The 23,340-nt window shown below is 40.8% G+C and overlaps 1 protein-coding gene across 2 annotated transcripts in view; it reads right to left on the reverse strand.

Moving 5' to 3' along the window:
- The window catches only part of pcdh11 (protocadherin 11), a 116,076-nt gene that overhangs the window by 83,402 nt on the left and 9,334 nt on the right, over window positions 1–23,340 (reverse strand). Inside the window, exons 3-4 of one of the 2 annotated variants that reach the window (XM_034543616.1) lie at window positions 17,796–20,303; window positions 13,406–13,507 (exon numbers count right to left, since the gene is read on the reverse strand). In XM_034543616.1, coding sequence (XP_034399507.1) covers window positions 13,424–13,507; window positions 17,796–20,303 — 2,592 coding nt within the window. In that variant the 3' untranslated portion in view covers window positions 13,406–13,423. Of the gene's footprint in view, window positions 1–13,405; window positions 13,508–17,795; window positions 20,304–23,340 lie in introns of those variants that run through there. The other variant, XM_034543615.1, reaches the window with a different exon arrangement.

Raw genomic sequence — 23,340 nt, forward strand, 5'->3', positions numbered from 1 at the left:
TGGAAGGAGTCAAACACTGGATTTCCTTTTTGATTTGGCTGGTTTTGGAAGCATTACGAGCTGTGTGTGTTCTCCCTGTGCCAGATTCCACTGAGTAGACGTTCATGAATTTATAAGCGTATACGAATTGAAGCAGGGGAAACTTTAGCATGGCAGAAGTTTTTGCTTTTTTATTACCAACGTGTACCTTACAGGTATGGTTTTCAAGTAAAGAACCATCGGCTGTGTTTCCAAGCTAAAGAAATGGCCCTCGGACAGCAGGAGTTAGACAATGTAGTTGAGATGCACTGCTTCACTTTAACACATTTCCCCCTGGGGATGAATAAAGTATGTATATCTATCTATCTATCTATCTAATTTCAGTTTGCCTGCCAGCTCAATAGGGGGCCAAATCAGTCTTAAATGAGTTACACATGGAATCAGATATCTCTGTGGGAACCCTCCTGCTTTTAATTTAAGGTAAACTAATAGCTTAATTTATTTGTAATTACAAAAAAATAATATCCTGCTTTAAAACTGTATCATGCTATCCACTTTCAACTGGCAGCTCAGTCTTCAATAGTCCATGAATTTTAATTCATTTCAGTGTCTAGGCCAATCTCCCAGTTGTATGAAACGACAGAGAGTTTTAGTTATATTGAATTACCCTCTCTGTGTTTCACTGGTCTCACCCCCGACCGTCCTCATTTCCCTCATCATTCTACTCCTCCTCCTCCGCCTTCCTTCATTTTCTCTTTCCTTTCATTTTACCCCTGCTAGTTTTTCTTATTTTACCCATCCCTATAACTGCCTTATTTTCCTCATAGGCTGCCTCGAGACAGCAGTAAGTTGTATGTCTGTGTTTTAACTCTGGTTTGCCCCTAGCACATGTAAATGACTTTGTACTTGATGTTTGAAGAGAAAAGATGAAGAAAAGGATCCCTAAGTGCAAAATCAAACAGATAAGAGGCAGGAATTTTCACTTTGCTGGGGAATGTGTGTCTTGACATGTGCTGCCTTTTATGTCTCTCTTTTAAAGTAGTCAAGGGCAGTAACTTTTGGAGGCATTCTAATCCTGAATGTTAAAGATGCATTCATGGGTTTCTATTACTGTGACATTAAGTCTTTTTTATGAGACATCCTGTAGAAGTAGAACAGACATTGCTATAACTTTCACACTAAACCAAGCTGATGTGTACATGTTGGCCCTTGTGTTATCACCTAGTCCCATATGTGGGACTTTGCACTCTGGAAATAGTCCACGGAGTGATCATATACCAGACACAGTTATATAATACAAACCTGGTAGAGAGGAAATATCTCACATGCCAGGCAGTTGGTTGCTCTGTGCTTTTAAGGCCATATGACCCAAATTACACAGAGTCATTCAAATGACCTCTGAGGTGTTATCTCCAAAAGGCAAACATGGCAGCATTACTTCCCTCTCCTCCTTGCCAAGGATGCCAGAAAATATCTGACTTTGCAAAGATCCAGTCTCGCTGCATCTGCAAATTCATATTTTCAAGGTTAAATGTTGTATCGAGAATATGTGGGAGATAATGGTGTTACAATAAATTATGGGAATGCATCTCTTACACAGTTCCAGACGAATAAATAAATGGTTGAGCAGTCCTGAGTGAAAAAAGGAGGGACAACCAAGCATGTCCTGGTGCGGACAGTAACAACCTTGAGATTCAGAAAGAGCATCATGCACTAAAGGGAAATTATTAAGTGGCAGTTAAGGCTAAAGATGCAGTGAGCATAATATTAGTGTTTACACTATGAAATCTACAAGGTTGAGAGGTTAGGGTCTGTCTTGTGATCCTTCTAAAGAATCTGTTTTTAACTTCTGCTGTGGACTACTTTGTCCTTCTCTGACCTGGATCATCAGCAGCAAACCCATTAGAAAGAGAACACCAGATGACAAATGCCCCAGGATCATGCTGAGTATTCATCTGCCACATTGGTCTGAGTGACAAAGCATTTCCTGCTGGCAAGGAGGGTAATCTTACAGGGTTACCATGAGGCCAATGGATACCTTCTGTGCGTTTGAAAATCAACTCATTGACAATGTCCATCATCTATTAGTGTGGACAGAATGTCCATCCATGGACACATCCATCAAGTGAAGTCCACAGAGGCTTAATTTACATTGTCTTCCCAGCGTTGTCTAAGCCCTTAGACAAGTGGCCGCACATTGACAAGTGGATACAACTCCATAACTTAATGGGAGAGACTGGACACCTCTGGCAATCTTATTGTTGTGTCTAAAAATAGTGTGTCCCAACGGTCTCTCTTGAAAAAAAGCAGGTCCGCTTCATTATTTCATTATATCCCCCCACTCTGATTTACATGCACACCAGAGGAATGCGTCATTTCTATCTGAGCGTCATAGTTCTGGCAAGGAGTTGTGTACTGATCCCCAGCAGAATAGCAGGTTACAAAAACAAGCCAGAGATCCTCTCGGTGCATTCCACCCGGAGAAGGCACACATGATCTCATGTTATCCATGTTTCCCCCAAAGCATGGCGGCATATATGCATCATGTCAATGAGACCTGGTCTAGGAAACTCAGCCTTTTCAGTCATGTTAAATGATGTATAAAGGAGCCAAATGGAGTTTAATTAGAGACAAATCCAGGATTCAATGTTGCATCATCTGATGTACTTCATTCACTTTATGTTTTATTTTGCCTGTATGTGATCCATACTTAAGTACTGAGATGTATTTGAATATTCCCTAAGAAACTATGAATACGTCTTTATTCATCTTATTGCATTGACTCACTGGCATGGATCTGCATTACAGTGCACTTTCACTGATAGTTGCCTTTGAACTATTTGTGACCTCAGTGACTCTCCCTCTGTGCAGTCAGCACCCATAGTGAGTACATAGCAGTATTGGACACATGAGTAGCAGCATGCTGAGCACCTTTCATCGATTACACCATATATCATATTGTTGCCCGGTCGGAAACAAATGAGGCCAACTGAAGCGTAAAAATATGAGTCTTGTGGTTCTTATCTGCAAAAGCTGGTTGCATCCAGAAAAGGATGTGTTGGAAGACTTACGCCTGGCTACTTGTGGAGGGGAACTGTTTTTCAGATTTGTCACAAGAAATCTAAAGACCGTATGTCAAGTAAGGAGGGGACAACATGCTTTCTTGCAACCTCCCAGGACATCAGGGAACTTAAAGAAAAAGCAGGGTCTGTTCTCACAGGTGTTTTTAATCATTCTGACACTCTTCCCGACATTTTTTGTCAAATGGGCAATGTTTGCATTGAGGAGGAATCCCAGAAAAGACTCCCAAAGGATTTGCAGACGTTGGACGATGTGAGTCACGGGTGGGGGTGGGGGTGGGGTCAAACAAATGTGGTGTGCCTGGGTGACCTTAATCACTTCAAGGTTCATCCAGGCTCGGATTTCACTTGTGTGCCTTATTTCAGGTCACTGCCTCAAAGTCAAAGTAAGGCACAGTCATTATCTGAGGGAGCATAACACAATCATCCACACAATACAATAAGGTCGGCACAATTCACTGAAGTGTTGTCCATTACCTCTGGGCTTGAACATGTGTGCTCCATCACAAGCAGCGCCTGTCTATATGTGTGGAGCATTGGTAATATATGTAGTGAATTTGTCTGTAATACATGTGCAATTATCCTGGATGCCTGGGTCTTTCTCTTTTGCGGAAAACAGAGAGTGTATCCTCAATCGCAGCGAACCACAAGCAGAGGAAAACTGATTTGGAGAAAACATAGTGGTTGTACATGGGATCTTAGAAATAGAAAAAGATGAAGTGAAATTGAAATTGAAAATACGGTGATGAAATGGGTTAATGGAGTTTCTGATTTAACTATTGTAATCACATTGGATTGGCTACATATGTACAGTATTTATTAGAGAGGAAGACCATAAACCATAAGGATTGTGAATGTGTCCAGATTCCTGTTTCATTGGTTTAACTTGTAAAAGATAGTACAGAAACTGCAATATCCTCACCCGGGAGGAACTGTAAATGAAGTCAGTTCTTTAAAAAAAGGTTACAGTTCTAACCAAGACATAACTGTGAAAAAGGCATCTCAAGGGCTGTGTGGGAAGCACCAATTTCCCTGAAAATTCAGGGCGCAGCATGACGTGAAGCCATTTCACTTCATAATGACTATCTGGCCAAGCAACAAAGACCTCTGCAACAAAAAAACTGTCAAAATAACATGTAATCTGTCCGATTGATCTTAGGAATGAGTTGCTGCTCTTTTTGAAGACTTCATGCACATACATTCTTTATGAGCATCAGTGAATATCACACACATTATTTAAGAAAAAATATCTCTGATTCTGGGATGCTTTCATGTTCCAAGCGCTGGCTGTCCTTCTACTTTATTGTGGAAAAATGATCCCAGGCATTGACACTATATATTTTCCATTACTAGATATTGTATATTAAAAGCTACATTCTATTCAGTAACACAATGTGGAGCTGCTTCTGATAGAGAAAAGTGATTTGATCAAAACTTAACATCTTGTCAAAGAGATGTTTGTTTTGTTGTGTTTTGGTTTCCACTCAATGAGCCAACAGTGTCCTAAGCCATTAGAATGAGCTGTATAATGTGTGTTACCACTGACTAGCATTAGCTCTTTTTGTTGATCACCATCCATCATTTTCTGCTAATGGCTCTTTGCATACCTCCAAGCTGATGTGCAGTTTGCATACACATCTCAAGCACATGACATGCAGTGTGTTTATATTATGAAGAAGCACTTTCAAATCAAAGCACTGATGACAAGGAAAAAAAATGTAATTACGACATTAATCATAGCAACCATGACACAAAGATATCACGCTGTGGTTGTAGTTGCAATTATAACGTGTACCGTTCGTGGGTCTTGTACAAACTGCTTTGAATGTAATCAGATATTCACATTAGAGTGCTTTTCAAGCATTCACTTTGAACCATTTTGCTTGTCACTGGATGAAGTGAGAGCACAGAATGAAATTGTGTATCTCTGGATTAACTTGCACTGTGTGGATGTTTGAGCGGGATGCATTTGGGGCCTCTGCTTGTCTTTTGTGTTTCTGCCCCAGATTGAGCCTGACAGCCATGTAGCATATCCTGTTATAGAACACAACTGCACAAAGGACGAAGGAAAAGCATCAAATGCTTCGGTTAAACAGTCCTTCTGTACGTGCAAACCTTTCCACAGTCATCCTACTTATGGCATGGGAAGCTCTAATTAGTTAATGTGCTGATCTTGTCAGACAAATTATTTTGTTGCAAATTATATTAAGTGTCCAGTCCAAGCTGAGAAGATAGCCAGATGCATAAGGTTTGAGATGTGGGCTTAGCAACCCAATATAAACAACTGAATAGCTTATATGTAGTCATCCTTACAGATTGCATGTGATCAGAAGTATTGCATTTCCACAATTACTAAAAAGACTGCATCTTGTCGTTGTCACAGTAAAATGATATGCAGTGAACTCTAATAAGAGTTGTCCTGACATCTATTTTGTCTTTCTTTTTACTGCACAACATAGAAGAGAAAGGGCTTGCCTCAATCTGTAGTTAAAAGAAGTCAGCACACTCCCTGTTCAGTCCTGAAGTGTTAGTTACCCTGGAGTAGATTTCTGGATTTATAGTGCGAGTGTCATCACATTGAGCAACAAGCAGCTTCAAACGTGAGTGCTTATGGGGATATGACTCATGCCATGTCTTCTCGTGCCTGGATATGACAGGTCCACTGCACCAGAACAGGGGGTGTTTAAAATGCAGTGATTAGCGCAGTGTCCAGTTAATTTTAACAGGGTTTGCAATGGGACTAATCAGGAATTAAGAGTCGGCATCAACTTTAAATCGCCTTCTTTACGCATTCGTGGGGGGATACTGTCAGGATAGAAAAAGGCAATTGTCTGCGGTCTCTCGATTATCCCCTGTAAAAGCCTATAATCTGGCTGAAAGTACTTAAAGAGTCAAGCAGCAAAATAAACAACATTGATTATCATTCCACTGTTCTTTTTTTCTTCTTTTTTTTCAAAGAGGACCATGCAGAAAAGGGAGGGGGTTTGGGACTAAGGTTGCACCTTCCCCCTTCAACGCCATCTGCTTTGGCAAATGTTAAGGCAGGCTAAATACCCCTGAGTCCTCTGTTCAAACCAGATTATCAGCTATTCTAAGGAGGCGGACGAGCATCTTAATCATCTCCCAATCTCTTTTACAAAAGCAAATCAAGAATTCTGCACAAGGATTACCAGGATTAAGGAGGAAACAGACATAGCTCTCCTTGGACAATGTCTTAAGTTGCAGCCTCTCAGTCTGGCTCCCTTCAGCATGCAAGCATGCAACTACTGCATCCTGTCATGACATTGTCCTTAAGATTGGTTTAATCTCTCGAGCTAAAACATCACTTTCAGGAATGGTTGTTTTTGTGATGAATGGTATAACGTTAGCATTTTGCGGCACACCACAACTAGTGCAGCACTACAGCGTTCAATTGCATTCATTAATTTGAGACTGTTGGAACTCATTTAGTTATACAGCTCAATTACACTTCAGAAAAGAGCTTTTGCTTTACAATATTGACAGCACCACAGAGTATTGAACAATGACCCTAAGTGGGACGTGGCTAGGTTTGGAAACTGCATTTATTAGCCCCAACAGCATGATTGATTGAAGCATACAGTGGAAAACCCGTCGAACAAAGTGGATACAATGAGGGCAAATTTCAATGCAAATCATCTCTATGTGGCTGTCGCAGAAGTCCACAGAATGCTGATACACCTGGTAGCTGAAAATAGGAATACATTTAGCCTTTTATTTACTGTTTTTTGCTTGTGTGCATGGGGGGGGATTAGTGTTAAATCTGCTTGGGCAAAACTATGGTTGAAACCTTGTGATCAAAGAGGGGTGGAGTGAGGGAAATGGGGGGGGGGGGGGGTCTCCTAAAGAGTGCTTGTAAAGCTCACTTATCCCTACTGTAAAAGCTGGAGTAACATCTACTCAACAAAACAATCAAGCACTAACAAAACCATGTCAAAAAGACCAAACATTTCAAATACCGGTCAATCATGAGGGCATTGCTAATCCTACACGAAAGATCACAGTAGATTTCTCTACCTACTGTCTTGCATGCACACCAGCAAACCATATGCTCCTTGCACACTATCACCAACTACTGTTTTAGATCACACTTTTAACAAGGAACAAACAATTGTACAAGCAATCGATGTTCCTCTGATCCCCGCTCCACAGTCACACCTCGTTTAATCAACAGAATTGTTTTCAATGAAAACAATCTCCGGGCTGTAGAGCTACTCAGTGTCTCAGAAAGAACCACTCGGCGGGCTTCCACACTGATTTGATTGTTGCACACACAAAGGTAGCTAGACTACCGCAGCTATGGGGGATGATTGAATTATTCAGTTTGGCAGAGATTTGGCAGCAATTGGGTGGAGTGTTGCCTTGAGTGGAGTGCAACAGAAAGACAGCGTCTTCTTGTTTCCTGCTCCACTGCACAGCACATGCATAAATAGCCCCTGCTTAAACAGTCAGTATTGCTTCAGGACAACTTCACATCATACTTTGGAACATGCTTGCTGCTGGGCTAATCGACCTAGACCTCTCCATGGACACACGGAGCATTAAATGATCAATTTAAAGCATTTATCATATTCATACTTTAACACTTAAACGAGAGGCATTGCTTTTAGTAGAAATACAAAACGGCAAAATACCACTTCCTTGAATAAAGGAAATTCGATAATCAGAACATTATAATAGCAGCATAATGCTATTATTTTCTATGTTAAGATATAGTGGAGTAAAGGCACATGTAATTATGTCAATCTCCCTCTATAGGGGTAGTTTCTCTTTGCTTTGTTTACATAGCAGGGCTGGCAGCGCTGGCTTTTAGTGTATGTTTGTCCTTGTGAGTGCCCCATTAGCTAGCACATGACCATTACTGCGCTCATACGGCGTTAACGTCTAATAACAGCGTTGGCGTGGAAGCGGCCATTGTCCGATTCCACCTCGGGTTAGCCCTTTCATTACTTTTGCCGTTCTTTGTGTTGTTAGCACTTTTAGCACTGTTAGCACTATTAGCACCGTTTGCTGGATTTGGTTCCATTTAGTGCCGCCTTACGATGCTGGTATTGGCTAGTACTATTGTGTTGTGATTGGCAGATTATCGTGCAATAGCCATGTGCTGTTTTTATGGTACACTAGTTACAGGAAATGAGCCAAACAAAGTTGTCACTCATCTGGTGATAGCAATGTTTTTTCCTCTGCTGTGAAGAGTGTGTGAATTAATCATCAAGTTGCAACATTTTTTTTACTCATTAAACTGCTGGCCAGTTCGTGAGCTAATTTGCTCATTCCACCTGCGACACAGATTACAGAAGTTTAACGCACATACACATAATAATTTTCATCTGTCAGAGATACCCTTCGTTAAAGACAAACTACTTGGTTAAGTTTAGGAAAATATCAGGATTTAGGTTGAAATAAACCCATTCTAGCAGAAAACCTTGAGAGCAAAATGAGCCCGGCACTCTTGCAACATGGACTAGCCCTGCACAGTATTAGTCGTCCCTCACAGCACAGTGGGGACTTGGCAGAACACTCTTGGGGAATAACATAACGCCCACGAGTCATGATGAGAGAGCAATAGAAATGCTCCCAATCTTGTATTCAGCACTTTTAGGGAAATGTAAAACATTCGTTGAAATGAGGACCATTCACTTTGACAAGTTCATTTCTGTAATTTCAGAAGTCAAAGAGTGTAACCCTCTTAAAATAAAAAAATATTCAGAGGTGAAGGAGAAAAGCCACATATTGCTGCCCAATATGAATCAACATACCACAACCTGAGGGACAGTGAATGGCCGAGACACACACACAAAACACAGTGTGATGGGATCTGTTGAAATGCAATTGGAGAGATGATTACTTAATGAATTATTCTGTTCCATAAGTATGATCGATAACATTACTCTTAGCTGGAGATATGATCAAGATGTTATACCCTTCCCCTTCATGCTTCCGTGAACATAAACCATTCATCAGCACACATCCTAAACACACATAGGATATCAATGTTGTTTCAATGTTCATATTTTATGATGGTGTATTGTCCAAATATTTAGACAAATTGTATTTTGATTCTTTTGGAACAATGTTATTGAAATGTTTTATGAATGTGTGAGTAGCTGCCAACATCATCACATTCATAATTGACCTTCAATCACTGATTTCATACAAGTTTAGAGAAATGTTGTAAAAATATAAAAAAACATAAAACCTTAGTGGTGCTCAGATTACTCAATGCACATTGATTTTTAAAAAAAAGTTAGCTGATGCAGCAACTGCTGCAATCTGTAATCTTGAATTGTCATTCGATACCATCTGCAGCAGATGACTGATCTCAGCGGACAATGTGAGTGACTTTTAAAATCAATGTAATGTGAGGGGAAAATAGGGTTTTACCATCTTCATAGCTTCTTTGCAATGTTATCCACGGAATAACAAATAGGTTCTGGTTTTATGTTACATTTATCAGAGGGGAATAATTGGTAACAGGAGTGAGGTACTGATTGTACTGATTGCATTCTCAAGGTTGTGTAAGGTTAGTCGGCTTTTACCACTTCTATTTTTTTTCCAAACTGTATATGTGGTTTCGGATTCATCTTAAAACACATTTTTCACAACTGATCATACACATGTATGCCCGATAATTGTAGTGCCTTTGAATATTTTATAACAGGAAACTACTGTCTCACAAGTTTCACTGAAAAAGCCTGGTAGCAATACTGAAAAAAATCGAAAAAAACAATGAAACAATTAATGAAGACCATATGGATAGCCTCACCACCGCAGCACAATGAATTACTGTGTGTCTATGTGAGCTCTTCTGTTCGGGTCTGTACATGGTTCTCCATCTGCAGACATATCATTGCATTAAATGTAATCAAACATAATCCAAATAACTAGCATCCTTGCCTGTTCGATAAAATGTAATACTGCTTCTTCGTAAATCATGAATCAATGTCATGAAGCAACTCTGGAATTATTTCCCTCAGTGGCATACTGTAATAGAACCACGGTCCAAGCTTTAAAAATAATGTTATAGATGGTAAAACACTGGAAGTGCACTTAATGTGAGCTGACCAAAATCACAAGTGCCTGCTGAGACCTGTAACTACTGCACATTATGTGGGTACAGAGGAGCAACAACAAAATGGTCCAAGGACAAAGACATTTTCTGTTCTAAACTAGAACAGCAACTGCTGCTTCCACTAAATCCTTTTCCTCTTTCTCACCTTTGACTCTGCACTGAAGCAGAAGAAGAATGCATTTATCGCCTACTCTATCTTCACGCACACGTTAAGACTCATTAACGCCGTGGCTTTGATGGAGTTTTTTATTTATTTATTTTTGGCTCATTTGAAAACATTTCATTACTTAATTATGAAGAACAAGAAAAATGTAATCATAATTTATCTAGTTCAAAGAGATACAACTAACTTGTGATCAGCTCGAGCTCTGTTTAAAAAAAAGAAGAATGAAAGAACGAGGCATTTAGCAGGTTTACATTTATCTATTAATAGAAGGCTGACATTTATGCACTCTCCATAAGAGAATGCTCAACTCGACGCTGCATCATTTTCTCAAATCACCAAGGACACTTTCCCTGAGGGAACTGATTATCTCTTTCTCAGTTTTAAAATATGAGGTAACTTTGATAAGCAATTAAACATTTTCTGTTGTCTCCTCTCTGGCTTTGTTTTATGCCTTTCAAGTCTGTATTTTTGGATCAAATCCGCATAAACACTGCATAACACAATGTTAGAGCAGCGGTTATTGCATCCTCCAGCATCAATCTTCCTCTCAGATGTGTAAAACCCTGTGTTTGTGTACTACTGTACATCACAATAGCAGGGTTATCATTATCAAATGATCATAATCAGCTCTCATGGAGGAGAAACCAAAGAATATTGTGTGGTTCCAAAAAAAAGCTTTTCTTCTGCTGTTTTCTGTCTGTGGACTTCAAAAGGATGTGCTCCAACCAAATTTCCATAACTTTTTTATTTGTAATCTGTTCCTAATGAGAGATGTATATCTACACCATCCCTCCATTCCAGTCTCCTTGTTAAGTACGCTGCAAAATGTAAAAGAAAAGGAGGAATGGGCAGCTTTTCTAATGCTGAAATGGGCCAATTAATGGTGTCCAAACCAACACAGCTACACATATGTCTCCAGGCCACAGCCTGTTTGACACATACTATATGCTCCTGGCTAACTGTTTATGAGAAAAACAAATTATTGTTCTATTACGTGTGTTGTGCCTCATTTTAGTCGTACTGTTCTCATAAAGCAGATACAGTCAAATGTGCAGAAAACTGAACTGACTAGTAATGCAGACTAATATTGGATGCTCAAAGCAATGAATAAGAAGAGTCGTCAAAATATGCAATACAATGCAAAAGACTTTAATAAATTTCAGAAGCGCACACATACATAAACAAAACATTTACAGTTTTCTCCACACTGGCAAATCAAATTCAATTACAAAGATCATGTAAGGTGCATATTGTACTTCACATTGAATACAAGTGAGGTTGTCTGTCTCCCTCACAAGGACAAAAGCTCTCCCCATGAGTGAGTATTTTTTATTTTTTTTCCCAAAAGATCAGGCAAATCTAATCATTACACAGTGCTAGGATGCTATGTATATTTCATACTGTGTCTCCTACGCAGTAGTGAATACATTTGATACCATAATTACATGAATATACCTCCTTCAACAAGAACAACTTGCCTCAAAAAGAGGCAACTCATAAAATGAAAAGCTTTAAAATAGACATAGTCTGTAGAACCATGACATATTAAGTCCGGAACAAAATCAAAAAGGCAGTCCGTGCAGGAATTAAATTTAACTATATATAGTCTCTCACAAGAGGGGGAACGGCCTCGGGTGCAGTCCATCTGTACATTTCCAATTGAATACACAGGCTATGTCTATTTTAATGGCTCTAATTCTATGGTTATATGCATGTGCTGTAGGTGTCTTTTATGCCTTACCTATCGAAGCAGTCTTTAGCTTACCAATTAACAGGACTATTGAACAACAATGCTGCTAAACCATCAAGCCATTTATTGGTGTATACTGTAGAAATTATTCTAGGCAGGACAAACTGTACCATAATGATTTTATAGGTGAAGAAACAGTGGAAGCAAAATAATGCTCTGAACAAAATGGCCCAGAAGTAGTAAGTGCACCATAGTGGATTTTCTGTCAAATGTTTACTTATTGCTGTTTTTAAACAAAAGCCTGCATTTCCTTTTCAGTTTGGTGTTCGATGTTCTTCTCGTCAGAAAATATATTGTGTCAAAGTAAATAAGTGCATAAAGTCAAGTAATTTTTTCTTAAGCCCAACAACTCATTTTAAAGACTGCCCGAGGATTATTATTATTCTCACAGGTTAAATCACATCCGAATTTAAAGCAAAAAACAAAAGGTCAGGCTTAGTCGTCTTCAAATCTGCCCTACATAAACAGCTTTTGATTATAACCCCAGCAGTTAGTCCCTTGTGATTGTGGCTTAGCTCAAAGTATTAAACTTGTCCGACCAGTCGTCCCACTCCAACAACAGCATGGCGATCGGTAGCATGGTTGTAAATCACTACGCATGTGGTGGTATTGTGGGGCCAGGCCTTGTTCTGTAACGTTAGCCACACGCTTCACTACAAATGCTACCAGTGGCATCAAACGTGGGACAGAAAGAGGCCAAAGTTGACAGAAACACTGTGGTGTGGGCTCAGTACTAATGTTAGCCTACAGGTTGGAGACCTTGCAGCATAAATACACTATAAGTCATTACTTCCATGAGCAAGCTCAGAAAGAGCAACGTCAAAAGACACAAGAATCAGAAAGTAAGAAAATAAAATGGCCACCAGGCAGTTTTGAAAACAAAGCAAAGAAATGGAATCAATAAATATAAACACCATCAACTCTGTGACATACATAAATATAAACATAATTTACAGATCTATTGACTGTATTTAACAGCTATTTTACAGAGTGAGTGCTGGAGAGGGACATTTCGTGAGGAGGGTTCAGGGCATACAGTATCGTCCTCACTGACACAGGTAAGTAATAGCATACGACTCAATAAAGCATTTCAAACTTCTGACAGATTCACAGGAGGAGCTTTGTCAAGTTTCAGCCAGGCAACATGAAGCGTCTCTCTTTTTCTGAGATGCCCCCCCCCCCCCCCCCCCCGCCCCTCCAAGTTCATCTTTTCTCTTGATTGTATGAAGAGATGGGGTTTGAGGCTGTAGCGACAGTAAAGTACTTGTTTCACCTCTTCAGTTCTCTTCTTCCTTCCTTTCTCCCTCTGCCCTCTCTCTCTCTCTTTTCTCTCTTTTTCTGGCTTTAGGTAGTGGGAGCTAGAGATTGATTTTAATCCTGTGGGAGCGAGCTGTACCTGTGCCACAGAGTGTGCCATAGTGTGGTGGTTTCAGTGCCGTCTCCTGAAATATAGAGAGACAGACAGATATAGGGAGATTGTAGTTACAATATCATTGAGCTCTGAGCAGCCTAAGCTGTAGCCTTATCAGTGTGAGGCTACACTGAACAAAAAAAAAAGAAGCATTCTTCAAGGCACGGCTGGCAATTAAGTTATTATCTTGTCAGGTTTCCTTGAAGAATGCTACACGCGTCACATGCTTGTGCATTTTCCTGTACTTATCAGAGCATGCAATCCAATTATCACTCCCAATTTGTCTTTTTGTCTCCCACCACACTAGTGCAGCACTCTTCATTCCCCCTCAAAAAGCCATTTAGATGAATTTAGACCCACTCTTTCTTTCGGACCCTTGCCAGTGGGTCCTCTGATATGTACAGAATATGACATTTTGCTGTTCCAAAGAAGTTTAGCAACACATCTGCCAATCTCTGACCTGATGGTGCTTACACAAAAGGCACAGTGAGTAACAGATGCAATGACTCAACAGAAAAAAAAAAAAAAAAAGATAATAAAATAAAATAAAGCCATAATCTGTAGCGAAGATTTAATACTGTCATCAGATTTGATTAACAAGCCCAGTTAGCCTTTTAAAATGGTGGCTTCTACCCCTGGCGATGCACCCATTATGAGTCAGCACAAGCGCTTTGTCATCAGACCACAGGTGGCTCACGTGAAAGGCCCACCATACCTTCGCCCACACAAATACATGACGGGATGCAAAGGTTGAGTTCAATGCTGCCAATCCTTTTATAATGTCATCTTTTTTTCAAGAAGATAATATCATAAATTGCATTCTAAAAGATGGCATAACTCTTATTGTCTAAGCTGAAACTGCCGTGCATGTGTGCGCGCGTGTGTGTGTGTATGTGTGTGTGTGTGTTACTACAAACACCAGCAGCAGCTTTCCTTACATTGAGTCACAGGAGGAGTTTTGTTAAGCAGTGACCCTTATGTGCTTCGTGTGCCCAGAATTATGTGCCAAACAAAAGAATGTATTAGCCTTTTTATGCCCTGCATATTCATGGTGATGTCTGAGATCACTCAGGCAGGGTGGTACCCATTTGATCTCCCTCTGCTTAGGCACATACACTCAGAAGAGCTCCTCATCACTCGGGGCAGATTGACCTCTAATATCATGGGGTAGGGGTTAAAAGAAAACGATGAGATGCGTAAAAACTGAGCAGAGTGGGGAGGGGAGGGCGGAGGTTTGCATTTGCAAGTACCACTCTCGCTGAATAATGAAGGCATATGGTGACACAAATCTGTGGTCTCTGAAGTATTTTACCCTTTATCAGCTACATCTGTAAAGTCTGTGAAAACATGTTGGTGACCTTCAACCATAATCATCTCCTACTTTGTGCCCTCCGCATCGTTATTCCATGGGTAGGCTTTTAGTCTTTGCTTTATTTCCAGCTGCTTTAGGTGCGTAGGAGGGTGTGGGGCAAAGAGAGATCACTGTAAAGGCCCTAAAGAACCATCTGTCACTCTGACGAACAAAAAAGAAAACAAAGATGTGATCTTTAGTCTTACAGAAAGACTGAATAGCTGATATTGACAAACCAAATGTAGCTTTTTTTTTAATAGCCACATTTGAAAAAATCTACTCAGATAAAAGCCCCAACCACACTTTTTGAAGGAGTGTTGTTTTTTTAAGTGTTCTTCTTTAGACTTTGAAAATAGATTTTCTTTAAAGGATTACAAAGATGAAATTATAATAGCTTTGACAAACAGGACAGCTGGTCATCTATTGTGACATTACTTTGGATCCTGAGAACGTGACTCAACCGGAGATAGTACGTGGCATCACTGATGATCTTAAAGGATGGCTGCCCTTTTTCTTCTTATCAGCCTCATTCAAAACCTAATTACGGTGATTTTAATCATACTGTACTACGAGTGATTAACCCTTTAGTGTATTTAATTAACCTTTGCAGCCACCGATTCTCATCAAGTAAAGCTTTATGCTATTTTTTTTCTCCATGACACAGGCTTTAAATAAGCACACTTAAAACTGGTGGGAAATCTAATGTCTAAAGTGGGAGGCTTCACTTTTCAATTGCTCAAGGGGACAGAAAAAAAAAAAAGATGTATTATCAGCTTAACATCACTGATGATATGGTTGGTGAGTAGAACCAATGAGGCTATATTTTTCTTGATAATATTAAAATTATGGGAGCATGTGGCACCAAAATATGAGAATATTAAACCTGACCTCTCTTTGAGATATGAATAAGTATACAGTACCTTAGAAATAAGTGGATTTAAATAGAGCCTGAATATTTGGTAGGATGTTTACTAATCATATATTCATTGATTTTAACAAAAATACTCCACTCTGATCAGCAACATAAGTGAAAATCAATTTAAGTCCTTGATGCATAAAATTCATGACGGAAACTAATTCAGAATTGTAGAACACATACAGAATATGTCTGCATATTTCAGGGCAGTCACTACCAGTAAGAGAGTAAAATCATCCTGACAACTCGTCAGTGTGTCATATAAACACATTATGAATTTAATCTTTGGTACCAAGGGCATGTAGCTGGCTTATGTATAATGTACCATGGCAAATAGCTTTTAACCAGGATTTCAAATAAAAGGTGGATGAAGGGAATGACTATCAACTCTGTGTGGGTGTCTTCATAAATTATTCTAAACACAATACTTCACAGGATCAACCATCATTCATCAAAACTATGCCATAAGGAATTTGAATGCTTATTGATGTCACACACAAGCGTACTGGGAGCAAAAAGACAGACATGAACCAAATATCTGAAAACTGTGTGCAATATGAGACTAGACACAAACAAAAGCAAGCACCTCATCAAACAAAATCAATTATTGATGCAATATCATGAAATTGACCCAGAATTGGATGAATGACAGTTGGGATAATTATGATCAAAACAGTAACAAAAACGAAAGCCAATGCAACAACATTCAAACCCTAAACAAAATAAAAATAAAAAATGAAAATGGTTGAAAATGTCAACACAAATTTAACTGGAAGTTTGACACTGAGGGGAAATATGGATAGAGACATATCCATATGAATACATTGCTACCCCGTGCACATCTTTGATTAGGTCCATTGTGCCGATGAGAACAGGTCAAATATCAATTTGTACATACTCTGCCATGTATTAGGGATATAACAATCTTCAGTATCTTCTCTAACACAAACTACAACAGAAAACATTTGTTGTGATGTCATTACAGCCTCTGTGAGGAAATTTAAAGAATGTAAAGAAGGTGTACCTACATACACCGTTTATACCAATAATTGGGGGTAATTAAAGTAGAGCATTTATGGGCTGAATGCAACGTCTGCGTAGCAGGCTTTTTATGGACTACTGCTCCCTTGGTGTTTAAGTATATTGGTCTCAAGGCTCTGCGTCACCTTGATCTCTGTGACCCCCTCCCCCTGCCCCAAGAAGTGCTCAGTCTTCCCCACAGTGCTCTGCTCTGGCTGTCAGCACTGAGCAAGGCCACTTCTCCTTAGCTCTGATTTACATTTATTTCCATCGCCAGCTTTTATTTATTGGGGCACTTCGCATTTGGCACATATCTCTTACAGAATCATAAGCCCTTTGCTGTACCGTGGAATTCAAATGAGCATTCTCTCCCACACAACCTCACTGGCAAAGGCTAAGACGGCACCTAATATATTTTACAAATCCACAACAAGTGGGACTATTTAACAAGTTGTTTTAGGACGCCAAGATCACTTTTTAGGTTTGGTGTTTTGTCAGACTTTTTCCACTGTCATTTTTATTTTTTGCTATGATATTAAACATGTCAATCCAATATATTAGCACCCAGCAACATTCACCACTGACCTCAAATACATCATTAGAAAGTTCAATCACTGTCGCCTAACCCATGCTCTTCTAAATCAGACTACATTGCCACAAACTCAGACTGATTTAAAATAACTAGCCATCATAATTGTACTGCTGCCATTACTCAAGCTTTTGAATATGAAATTAACCTGTACATTTTTGTAAATGATTATGCAATTATGAGTGCATTTGAAGGAGGGTGAAAACATGAATTAATAGCGGTAAAGTGACAACTTTGCTGCATTAATTGCGACAAATTGTGTTTTATTCTTTACATTTTTAAGTGCAAATGACATTCATGTAGACATGGTCATGGTCTGTGTGGGAAAATCCCTTGGCTCCAAGCTGCCACCCTCCCCCTTTCACATCACCTACCATGGGACAGCAAGGGGAGTGTGAGTGGGGACTAGTGTGGGTGGGTTTAAAAAGGAAGTCATGAATTACCTGTCGGGTGGTGATTTGCCCCGCAGTCTTGAATCCCCCCTGACAGCTGCACTCTGAGACACTGTACGGGTCGGAGCTAGTCGATGAGCACTTGGAGAGTGAGTCACAGCCCACCACGAACGTGTTGTCCAAGGGGAGTTCCTGGATCACATGGTGTTTCTTTGGAGCCACTGGAGTCTCCGGTTTGATTTGAAATGTAGGCTGAGGGGACGCAGACTTGTAATGCTTGGCTAAATCGGGGCTGTCAGGTTTGAAGGTGGTGGGCGTTGTGGCCCAGTTGTACTTCCCCATGGTTTGCTCCTCTAACTCCACAGGGAGATCCAGTGTGCCATTAACATGCTCATGGGTGGGGTCGTCAGGCTTGGATTCATCGATGGTCACAAAGTTCAAGAGGAGGCTCTTGGGGGATCGCTTCTTTCTCTTCTTTTTCTTCTTGATCTGACGGTTGTCTTGGTTGGGTGACACCCACTCGCCACTCTGCTTGCCCTTCTGTACCACTTTGTGTCTGGGTGTCTGTCGGCAGCGCACCAAGGCAGTCACAAATATCACCAAGATGACAGTCATGGTCCCTGCTATGATTGCTATGACAACAATCACATATCCATTGGCTTGAGGTGTTACCTCACTGTCCCCTATGTTACGATCCAAGGGTGTCTCCATACTTTTTCGCAGCTGCTCTTGGATAAAGGTAGCGTTTGACACAGTGTCATTGACAAACAAGTGAATAAGTGCGATAGCTTGTAATGACTCGGGCTGACCCAGATCTTTGACTTTGACTACCAGCCTATGCAACCCCTGATCAGCTGCCACTACTTTCTCCTGCAGTGTTATGTTACCCGTTGTCTTGTCGATGGCAAAGAGACCTCTGGGGGAGACCCTAGATGTGATGATGATGCTGCTGATAATGCTGTACTGCAGCTCAGCATTCATACCTGTGTCATTGTCAATGGCAAACACTCTGGTGACCACAGCACCAGGGGTGGTGGTGGTTCGCACTAGGTCATATGAGTAATTGGAGGATGGGATGACGAACACAGGGCGATTGTCGTTCACATCTACCACATTGATTGTGACCTTGGCATAGGAGGAGCTCGGAGGTTGCCCTCCATCAACTGCCTTGACCATAAAGGTGTAAGAGCTTTGCTGCTCCCTATCAAAGGTGATATTGGGTTTGATCACACCGGTTTGGGGGTCGATGATGAAATTATCTTTCCCGTTCAAAACGGACAGTGTTATAATCGCATTATCTCCCGCATCTGTGTCCGTCACTGTGATTAAGCCCACAGTCCCATAGAGAGGCAGGTTCTCAGGCACATAAAAGTTGTACTCAGGGTGTGTGAAAGCTGGGCTGTTGTCATTAAGGTCCTGGACGATTAGCCTGACAGTGACATTGCTCTGCAGGGACGCAGAGCCATTGTCCCTCGCTATGACAGTGAATGAGTACCTCTCTTGCTTCTCTCTGTCCAGTCGTTTGCCAACGGAGAGAATTCCTGACCGTCTGTCTATGTTAAACCCGTCAGGCGCATCAGGGCCAAGAGTATAAATAATCTCAGCATTACGTCCACTGTCAGCGTCAGTGGCGCTGATTTTTATTAACTGCGTAGAAGGGTCATTGTTCTCCGGTATGGAAAGTTGGATTTCCGGCTGGGGGAAGATGGGTGCATTGTCGTTCTCATCCTTGATTTTAATTAAAACCATAGCTGAAGTGTTCAAAGGAGGCGTCCCCCTATCCGAGGCCACTATCTTAATTGCATATTCTCGAGTCGTCTCATAATCTAGGGGGGCAGCTGTCTCTAGTAAAAATTGGTCATTAAAGACAGGCTTCAATCGAAAAGGAACATCATGGTCAGTGTAGCAAGCTACTTTACCAAAAAGATCTGCATCCTTGTCAGTAACAGTGATGAGAGCTATTTTGGTGTTGAGAGGAGCATTCTCAGACAGCAGAACAGTCCCATTAACCAGGTTGATAATGTAGCGAGTGTCTATGGAGGGAACATTGTCATTAATGTCTGTTACATTAACAATCACTGTGGCTCTGGAGGGGGTGGAGCTGCCGTCACTGGCAAGGACGATGAGTTTGTGAACTGGAGTTACCTCCCTGTCCAGTGGCTGCTTCACCGTGATCAGTCCTGTAGAGCTGTCAATGGCAAAGTGACGTTTGGTTGAGGCAGAGATCTGGTTGCTGAAGGCAAAGTGGATCAGTGCGTTGGAACCCAGGTCTGCGTCCGAGGCATGAAGCTGAGCAACCGATGTCCCCACGGGGGCATTCTCCGGCACTGTGACCTCCAGCTCACTGTCCTTGAAGACGGGACGGTTGTCATTGACATCGGAAATGGTGACTTGGAGGATGGCGGTGCTGGACTTGGGAGGGTTGCCACCATCTTCTACCTTTATCTTCATCACAAAGGTGTCCTTCTGCTCGCGATCCAGGTTCTGCTGAACGATAAGCTGCGGCCACTTGTCCCCTTCAGGAGTCTCTATGATGTCTAAGCCAAACTCGCTGACACTCTGCAAAGACAAGACAACATTTTGTGTTACGTTTCTTTCTGATTAGTACTCATAATATTCAAATGTGAACACCACTGAGAAAATTCTACCCACATTTTCACTTTGTTAATGACAGAAAGGTACTTTCGCTATTGCAATGTATAATATATTCTCAGGTATTCTTCCTCCTGCTTTTTACTTGTAAATTGTCTTAGAAAGCCAAACGGCTTGTGTAGGTATTTTCTTAGGTTTCTCAGGTTCGTTTGTAACCCTTGTTGAGATCCAGTTTGGAGGCAGTGATGACTATAAAGAGCAAATTAAATGACCCAGGATATTTTTAAACAAGGCAGCTGATTTTTGACTCACTGCACTGCTCATCTCAGTATGGCACCTGCTAATCAAAAGCTTTTTCAAACATGCTAATCATCAGATTGTTTTACTAATTTCCCACCTAAACCTACAATACATGCCCCAAAAACCTAGCAATTGGCACATTATTCATGATTTTACAAATGTGACCAACCATTGTAGTATATCAAGTCCTTCCACCCTCCTGTGCAACTACTGCTTGAAGGGATCCATTTATGTCTTTAGTCTCCTTTCCTATATTGTTCTGTCTTCACTAAAATGAGATTTCACCCTGCCTTCCTATCTTGTGTCAAGTTAGAATAGAGCAGGCAGCCCTGCAACATTTTACTTTATAATGGGAGAGAGAACGTTGGAAATGGAGACACAACAGTGAGCGCTCCCATTTTAAATACACTGCAACACCAGATCACCACAGATTAAGAGAAGGGAGTGAAAAACCCTGCATATTAGAAAGGCTTTTTGCTCAAGAACGGCTAAATCTGGGCAAAAGTAAAGCCGGAGGAAATTGAAAACAAATGCATAAGTAATCCCCATGAGAAACCGGAGGAACTGGCACCGGCTGTTAAGAGTAATTGCCTTCCTCCCAAAAAACTAGCACTAATATTTACAATTTCAGATGGGGTACGGTATGGATCCATAAATGTTTTTCAAATTAGACAAGAGAGGAAGGAAAGGAAGGAAAGGAAGGACGAAAGTGGGAGAGGGAGACAAGTGAAAGAAAAGGAGAAAAAGAGAGAGCAGGGGGAGGAAAGAAGAAGAAGATCAAGCCCATGAATGAGCTGCATGCACATTATGAAACAAAGAAGCCCTTTGAAGCTCTTTCAGTCAGAAGTAGTTTCATGGTAAAACAAGAAAAAGCATCCTCTTTAAAGAGATAAGCTTCATGCTGCACATAATGTTGGAAGAGATTACTCTGTCTAGGCACAGCTATCAAATGAGATTAAGATATATACATTCTCTTCGTTCAAGGAAGTAACATTTCAACCAAATTGTAAGTCCTTAGTAGGTTTTAAAATCTAGAACCGCCCTCTTGCCGACGTAGTGTTGTAGCCGACACGAGGAAACGTGCAGCTGCAGCATGTAAATTATTATGTACTTTGAAAAACTGCTTGCCAAGGGAACGTTGTCAACATGTCAGTGATTGACAGAACTACTTTAACCAGCCAACACTGCAGCAATGATCTTTCAGACCGTATTTTATGATCCTTCTGGCGAGCTAGAGTCATTTAGGGATACGCAGTATATAAAATATGTGTGAAAAAGTAGTGTTTTGTGCATGAACCGTGGAGAATTTTCATGCACTTCGCAGAACTATTTCTGACATCACCGAAAGGTCCAAGGTAACATTCTGGGGGCTCTATTGCTAAGCACTACTTCATCCACACAGAGCTCCTCAATCCCCAGTTGTTTGAATAGTTCACAGATTCGGCACCGTATCTGAGTATCTGCTGCACTGATATTTGGCAAAGCCTGATTTAATAGTGGGATGTTGAGTTAGAATGTGTCAAAGAGAATGCTGCACAATGATTTATGAGCCAGCATTTCCTCTATGCTTTTGTCTTGGTTTCACACAATTTTACAACTGACATGACGGCACTCAGCGCATTTCAATAAGTTGAAGGGAGCTATCTTTCAGGCGGTGCATCATCCTGAATGCAGAATTAGCCTAGTGGATTGTGATAAGATCTAGGGCAGGCTAAGAAAAGGCCAAATACTAGCATGAATCACTCACTGGAAACCCTAAGGCTGAGCGAGAAGGACGCAGCTCTCTAAACGGCTAAGTATGCCCATTATTCGGTTTTCTCTTCCACCACACATGTACTGTACAGGTACATGTCTTCTTGAACTTTAAAGACTTGCCATTCATTCCACATTACTGGTATCGGCAGCGATGAGAGAGAGACAATCACACTGTATATGTGGCATGTGTGTGGTACACAATCTATGTACAGATGGCTAATTTAAATAAAAAGGGAAACTGACAGACAGTGGCGGCTGATGATGAGGGAAGGATGACGCCGAACCCCGTTTTGCAGACAGTGCCTGATCAGTGGATACATCTTTCAGTCAAGTTGATGACCTTATTAAAACTAAGAGGGGACTGAGATTGGGCTGTGAATATATCAGGAGGACCCTAGTCACGCTGATGCCTATGGATAGGGCTAACTGGGGAGGGCTATTCATCACAAACTATAGCACCTCTTTATAATGCTGATAGAGATTCACCCTCTCTCTTTCGTCCCTCATTCTTTCTCTCCATCCCTCCAACACGTTTGCCCCTGGCTATGATCTCATGCATATAATTAAGACAAAAGAAGCTGGGAATTGTTTGTCTTCTTTTGTCATCCCTTAGAAAGAGGATGTGTCAAAATAGAATGCTAAACTGGAGAAGCCTGACAGTGAGCTCTCTGCCCATAAACCCTAGTCACTGCCTATAGGCAGCATGCAATGCATTAATCAAAATGGTCTTGCTACTTGGGAATGGAGCTTGAATACATTTAGTATCTTCAAATGCAGAGTTAGCATCAGTTTAGGAATCAAATTATTCAAGCCCAGACTTGGAGTACCAGCAAAAATACCACTCCATTCACTCAAAAATCATAGGCATATTTCAGAATGAAATGATGCAAAGGAAAAGCTAGGTAGGTGGCAAAAGGTTAAAGCTAAAAGCCCTCCAGATTGTCCAGCT

Source organism: Cyclopterus lumpus, chromosome 10 (genome assembly GCF_009769545.1).
Source record: "Cyclopterus lumpus isolate fCycLum1 chromosome 10, fCycLum1.pri, whole genome shotgun sequence".
NCBI classification, from domain to species: Eukaryota; Metazoa; Chordata; class Actinopteri; order Perciformes; family Cyclopteridae; genus Cyclopterus; species Cyclopterus lumpus.